Below are 6,825 nucleotides of genomic sequence, written 5' to 3'. Positions count from 1 at the left end.
CAGTAAATCTGTGGTTACCCTTATACCACGTACCCTCTGGTTTTGACTTCACATGCTTTCAATAAATAAATATCCTTTAAACCCCTCCGAATATTCCTCGCTCGTTTTTTGACCACCAAAACTAGGGGCCTGGGTTAAAAAACATCAAAATCTATGTGCCAGTACAAATTACAAAATAGACTTAATACGATGCCCAATATTTGATGAAACGATGGAATTATGACATAGATTTCCCACCCAAATTACGCTCTATTGTTTTTTTTACTTTTTAATTTTAAAAATTTTATTTACCCATTTATAAGTAGTTAAAATTAACAAAACTATAACTTTTTAAAATTTTATTTCTTCTCTCCTTTCTCAAACACTAAAAATTAACAATTTTTTCTGTATACAAAATTTTAAAAGATAATATTTTTCTCGTCTAAGGTTTAGTTTTTAAACTCTGATATCATTGTTCTCTCTTTGACAATCTTTTTTATCTCAATTGAATGTCTGATCAATGTCAAATCACATAAGGGAGACAAAAACGAGCCGCGACGTGATTCTATATCAATCAAGCATCCAACGAGAAGAGAGAGATCGTCAAAAAAAAAAATTTCAAGAGAGAGAGACCACCAACAAAGACACTAGAGTTTGAAAACCAAATCCTACCGAAAAATATTATTTTTTAAAACTTTACCTATAAAGAAAATAATTAGTTTTTAATGTTTGAAGAGAAAAGTAGATTAAATTTTAATTTATTTTTAATATTATAAATAAAATGATAATTTTACCCTTAAAATTATTAATTTTAACTAATCGTATTTAAAATTAAAAAATAAAAACCTCATATAAGAAGATACTTTGGATGGAACAAGTCCTTTTGGCCTTATGATATTTATGTTCGAACAGTCATTAGCTATATTAGTTAAAAGAAGTTTATATTATTTTGTTTATAATTAAATTAGTATTATTATATTCTTAATAATATAAATAAAGTACACATTAACTGTAATTACATTTTTTTTTTTTTACTTTTTGTCTTCTAATTTTTCACCTGATCCATTTAACCTCTATGCCCTTTTTCACCATCCTACCATCCATGCTTCATCTCTCCATCTAAGTTAGATTTAAATTGAATTTATTTAAGTTTAGTTTGAATAAATTTTTAGTTTAAACAAATTTGAGTTTGAATTTAAGAGTTTAATATTTTTGAATTCAAATTTAAATTTTAGATATATTTGATTTGTAAAACTTGTGAGTTTAAAAAATTTGAAATAAATAAATTAAAACGATATTATTTAATCAATAAATATTAAAATAATATATTATTTTAATATTAAATCAAATTTAAAACTCAATTTGAATTTAAACTCAAATTCAATTCTTTTCAAATGAGTCGGGTCGGACATAACTTAAATCCATCCCTATGTCCATGCTTCTCCACCGCCCTTAAATCTACCTCCATCTCCACCACTGTTCTTAGCAGCCTTCACTTTCTCCTTGGGTCAATCTAGATAGTCCCCTCACCCTTGTCCACTCACTCCACCGCCACCTTTTGTTGTATCTTTTCCCATTTTTTTATCAACATGTCCAACCTCTTTTCTGTTCTATCATTCATTCTATTTCAAGCTAACTTTTTTTCGTAATTTATAATATAAATTAATCACTTTATTTTTAAAACAAAATAAATAATTTGTATTATGTTTGTTTAATATTTTTAATTAAAAAATTAGTTTATTCTATACAAATTATATATAAAAATTTGATTCCTTTCTGTTATCCTTCAAAAAAAATAAATGTGAAAAATTGGGTCAGTTTTTACAGGATAAAATTGGGTGAAGAATTATAGTTCACCGATATGTAAAAATTGTGATGAAAAAGAAACCAATGGGATTTTGCGTTTTTACAATTTACATATAGTTTACTTTTTCCAAGCCAATGGGGTTTGATTTTTTTTACATTTACACTAGGAAAGGGTAAAAATGTGAACTGGGTTAGGTGCAACCAAGAGTCTTCCCCCCTAATCCTAGCATCTGCCGGTCACATCACGCACACAACGTGTAGTAACTTACACATCCGATACAATAATTAAATAATATATCAACTTTGAACAAAGTCACACACATAGACACGTCAATTGGGCCGGGTCAAATGGAGGCCCAACCCGAAGCACGAAAAAAAGCCCGAGCACGATAAAGCCCGGCCCGGCACTGTAGAGTGCCGGGCCGGGCCCATGGGCCTACCGGGCCGGGCCTAGGGCTTTAATATTAAGCCCATGGGCTGGCCCGGCCCGGCCCGATACTGTTTATATGTATATATATATATTTTTTTTCCTGGAGGCTGGGCAGTTTTTTTTTCCTGAGGCTGGGCAGCAGAGCTGCCTTGCGGCAGAAGCAGAAATCTGCTTCTGCCTTGGTCTGCTATATATATATATTTTCCTGGAGGCTGGGCAGTTTTTTTTTCCTGGAGGCTGGGCAGCAGAGCTGCCTTGCGGCAGAAGCCTTTGCATAATTTAAAAAAAAAAAAAATTTTTAAATAAATCTATTTTATTTCTTTTTATTTTCACTTTTATTTATAAACCTTTTAATTACTCAATTTCAATTATTTCATTTTATTTTCAATTTCATTAACTCTCTTTTAAAAAATATTTAAATTCGTAAATAATAATTATTTATTTTTGAAGAATTCAGAGATTTAAATATAAAAGATGAGTAAATAAATATTATATAGTAGATATATTTTATTTATATTTTGTAATTTATACCGTATGTAAATTAATTTATTTGTACTATGTTATTAATTTATAATATTTTTCATCATATAACTACGATATTCTTCCGTCACAAGTGAGGAGTTATAAATAAAATATTCGGGATACTGTTATCGGTTTTAATAATTGAAAAAAATTTATGTTAAAAAATGTTAATTAAAATTTTTTTAAAAAAATTGATTAAATGGGCCCGATTAAAGCCCAACCCGGCCCGGCCCGATTAAGGCCCGTTATTATATGGGCCGGGCCTTGGGCTTTTATATTTTAATGGGCCGGCCCGGCCCGAAGGCCCGGTACTGTTTGGGCCTTAGGCCCAGCCCGGCCCGTTAGCCCGATGGGCCGAGCCGGAGCCAGCCCGGCCCGGCCCATTGACATCTCTACACACACATCTAAGGCATGCGCGCATGCTGTCTTCTGAATAATATACATCAGCAGCTGACTCCCAGGCAAACTATAGCACAGCGGATTATAATGCAACACCTAACGAGCCCGACTCTTCTGTTTACTTTTGGACTAGTTCTCACCCAAATCCAAACAAGGTTTAGTTTAAGAATGATTTCAATCTAAAATAATACTGTTTAAGACTGATTTGATATTAAAAAGTTGATATTCAAAATTAAATTTTAAATAATTTAATTTTATATTTGATTCAAATTTATTTAAATTTAATTTGTTTATTATAATAAATGAATTTTTAATTTAAATTCAACTTAAGCATCCAAATTATTTTATAATTTGATTTGTTCAACCCATGTTATGAGACACATATATACTAATTTGAAAAATTATTGCTCAAGAAATAGGGCCTCTAGCTGTTGAAAAACAATCGTATTGATCACAGATCCTTGCATAAAAACTAAACCCAAAGGCCCAATCGGCCCTAACCCTCATGTCCATTGAGTCAAATTTCTAAGGCCGCTCGGTTCCTCTAGCTCCATTTGTGACACTTGTATTAAACCAGGACTTCAGCCTTTAGGAGTGTCAAGGGGCAGTTTATAATTTTAAAATAATTTTTCAAAAACTAAAATACGATTCTACTTATTTAGTTGTATTTTAATATTTTTATGTAAGATTTGTATTTGGTATTATATTGAAAAACTATTTTTATATTAAAACTTATGGAGAACTATGAAAACGACTTTTAATCATTTTATAATTTTACATAATTTTCTAAGATTGGATTTGAAAAATATTTTAAAAAACAAATATAAAGAGGCTTAAATTGGGTTTTCACCCAATCAAATAATAAGTTTATAAGTGGGTTGATGAAATGGGTCAAATCAATATGATATAATTAAAATTTTAAAATAAATTTTAATTATATTAATACTAATATAATATTAATATGATGATTGAATTGACTTAACCTAATAATTAAATTAAGAGCTAACATAATTCATCCAATTTAATCGGATTTAATGGTTAAAACAGTTTTACCCATGATTTAAGCCAAAATTGTCATCAATTTCTGATCTAACCTAAATCCTTATGGATTTTGCTTTTGGGTTCATCATCTTTGCTAAACAAAGTGAAATTCTGTATCTCAAATTCACCCGTGCATGTTAACAATTCTTAGGCACAATTTTGAGTGTACAAACATTGTTGCCAATGGAAGCTCAATCTTTTTGGTGGTAACAGTTTGAATGGAATACTTTTACGGTTGATTCACAACCTCTATTATAATTCACCCAATTCAATTTCGAAGCAATCCGATTTAATAAATAATTAAATTTCAAAATTTGATTTGAATCAAACTAACCCTCAAATCTCAATTGTTGGGATGATTTAATTAGAGATTTATGATATGATATTATAACATTTATATTGATATTAATATATTATAAAATCTTTAATTAAATAATTATTTTATTTTAATATAAAAACATTAGAAATTAATTGGATACTAAGAATAAGGTGAAAATAGTTTTATTGATTTGTGCGTGACAACGGCAGGGACAAGAGAGAGGTCTTCTTCTACCTAGGTATTTATTGATCATAAAGATAACGCATTTACACGTACATGCAGCAGTGACAGGCACGGGAATGCCCGCAGCAGTGACAAGAGAAAAAAGAGCAAGAAAATTTTATCGGATGTATAACATACGCACCCCCACTTTCAGCTTGGCTTTTTTATATAAAAGGAAAAAAACCGAACTTTTATTGACACAGAAATTGAAAAAAAGAAAAAAGGGTGGGTGAGTGACGGTGGTCAGCGGTGGCGGTTCTAATGTGCAATAACCTGCCATTCCCACAAGGAAAAAGTAAATATAATCACTGTCTAAGTTGCAAAAATGAGAAAATTCATGAGGAAAAGCGTCGGGAAGATCCGAACATCTTGTCCAGGAGAATAACGATGGCCATGGCGACTGATGTATCGATTTCCGGCTGTACTATAAGACGGAATACATCGACGCCGAAGGCCACTCCTCCTACTGCTTCTTTTTGCTTTATCTCCGCTACTCTTCTCTTTCCGTCGTACACAGCGCAGCATCGTTGCGCGTACGATCCCTCTATTTCATACATCATCATGTTCTTGTTGTTGGATGACGAAGACGATCCCGTTCCATTATGCTCACAATTTGTACGGCTCACTTGAGCCAAGCTCTTGTTGTTCAGAATATTCACATTTTTCCTCACTGAAAATAACGGATTAACCACCGTTTCTCCGTCGTACACCAGCCAGTTGTCCCCAAGGCTCAACCTCTGATAAAATCGGCATTATTAGAAAAAGGCGATAATTTAAAAGCACTTTATAAATAAATAAATATGTGTACCTTGCGGCGGATGGTGAGAAGAGGCTTGCCGGCGGCGTCCATGAGGAGGATCTCACCCTTGTGGCCTTGCATGTAGTTATCGACTCTGAAAACCAGGTCACCTTTGCCGTCATACACGGTGAATCCGTTACAGTTAAACAGCAGAGATTTCTTCCACACAGTGAGGACGGCCTCCTTTCTGTCCGACGCCACCGTGGACATGGTGGCTGTCGGGAGGGTGACGGCGGCGTTAGGGTGGACCTTTGTCATTCCTGGATTGCAATACGTGAAGGATGCCAGCCTATATCGAGGAAGACGAAAAGAGACTGAGTTTTCGTTCGAGCTTGTGAGTGATGAATGACAGTGGACGACGATGGCTTTATATATTGATGGCCCCAACTGCAAGGTCACCAAAAGCAAAGGGCCAACGTTGATAATCATAGAAAGTGTAACACGGGTGCGCCACCATCGCGTGACGTCAACAATCCATTCACGATATTTTTATTGGACGGAAAGCAATTAAAATATAATATCGTTTTAGTCCCACCTTGGTTTTAGTTTACTTTTAAGGACACTTAGTTGAAAGACAGTTTTAGACCTAAACTGTACTACTGTGTTAAAAGACATTAATACCCTTAGAGGATATAATCATTCAGTTTTGTTTAATTTCTTGCTTGTGAAGTAGACTGGGTTTTAGATCAACATGTTCTGGTTTGAATTTTTCTTTATTCAACCAAATGGACCAATGGATGAATCGGGTCCATTAGATCGACATTTAATCATTGGTTCAATTAGTTTAATTGTTATCCAAAATGGTTAAATGAATAAACACATTAAAATTTCATTCGAATTAATTGATTTTTTGATTCAATCATAATTCGAAATGGTCTAATTATCTAATTATTTTAAAATTTTACTTGAATCAAACTAATTATTGGGTTTTGGTCGATTAGATTTGGGTTTCAAAACCCTTACTTTTATTATATGCATTAAGGGTATTATTGTCTTTTAATAAATTTAAAATGAAATGTAGGGATTAAAATAGAGTATTTGAAACCACATGAACTAAAAAAAACTATATTATCTAGATAGAGATGTTGATGAAGTGATGATAAGAATAAAAACAAGAATCGTTAATTTTATTTATTATTATCATTAACTCTAATCGACATAATAATAAAACTTGTGGCTGAGGACCGATTCGCGATGAAGGAGTGGACACGTGTCCAAATCTTAGATTTTTACGTGATTGGCTTGGGTAGGCCGGTTCTAGTGAGAGCGACTCCCACCAATTCTTACGCGTTATTTATATACAAGGAG

General features: G+C 32.6%; 1 protein-coding gene across 1 annotated transcript; it reads right to left on the bottom strand.

Moving 5' to 3' along the window:
• Positions 1 to 4,721: 4,721 nt before the first annotated feature.
• LOC123225248 (protein LURP-one-related 8-like) lies at positions 4,722 to 5,876 on the bottom strand. The gene is made up of 2 exons (XM_044649168.1): positions 5,527 to 5,876; positions 4,722 to 5,455 (listed from the first exon to the last, which is right to left on the bottom strand). Exons 1-2 carry the CDS (start codon positions 5,773 to 5,775, stop codon positions 5,054 to 5,056), a joined length of 651 nt encoding a protein of 216 aa, XP_044505103.1. The 5' UTR covers positions 5,776 to 5,876; the 3' UTR covers positions 4,722 to 5,053.
• Positions 5,877 to 6,825: the final 949 nt, after the last annotated feature.

This window comes from Mangifera indica, chromosome 1 (assembly GCF_011075055.1).
Source record: "Mangifera indica cultivar Alphonso chromosome 1, CATAS_Mindica_2.1, whole genome shotgun sequence".
Lineage (NCBI taxonomy): Eukaryota > Viridiplantae > Streptophyta > Magnoliopsida > Sapindales > Anacardiaceae > Mangifera > Mangifera indica.
Note: the sequence above shows the minus strand (reverse complement) of the source record. Positions and strands in the feature narration are given on the sequence as shown.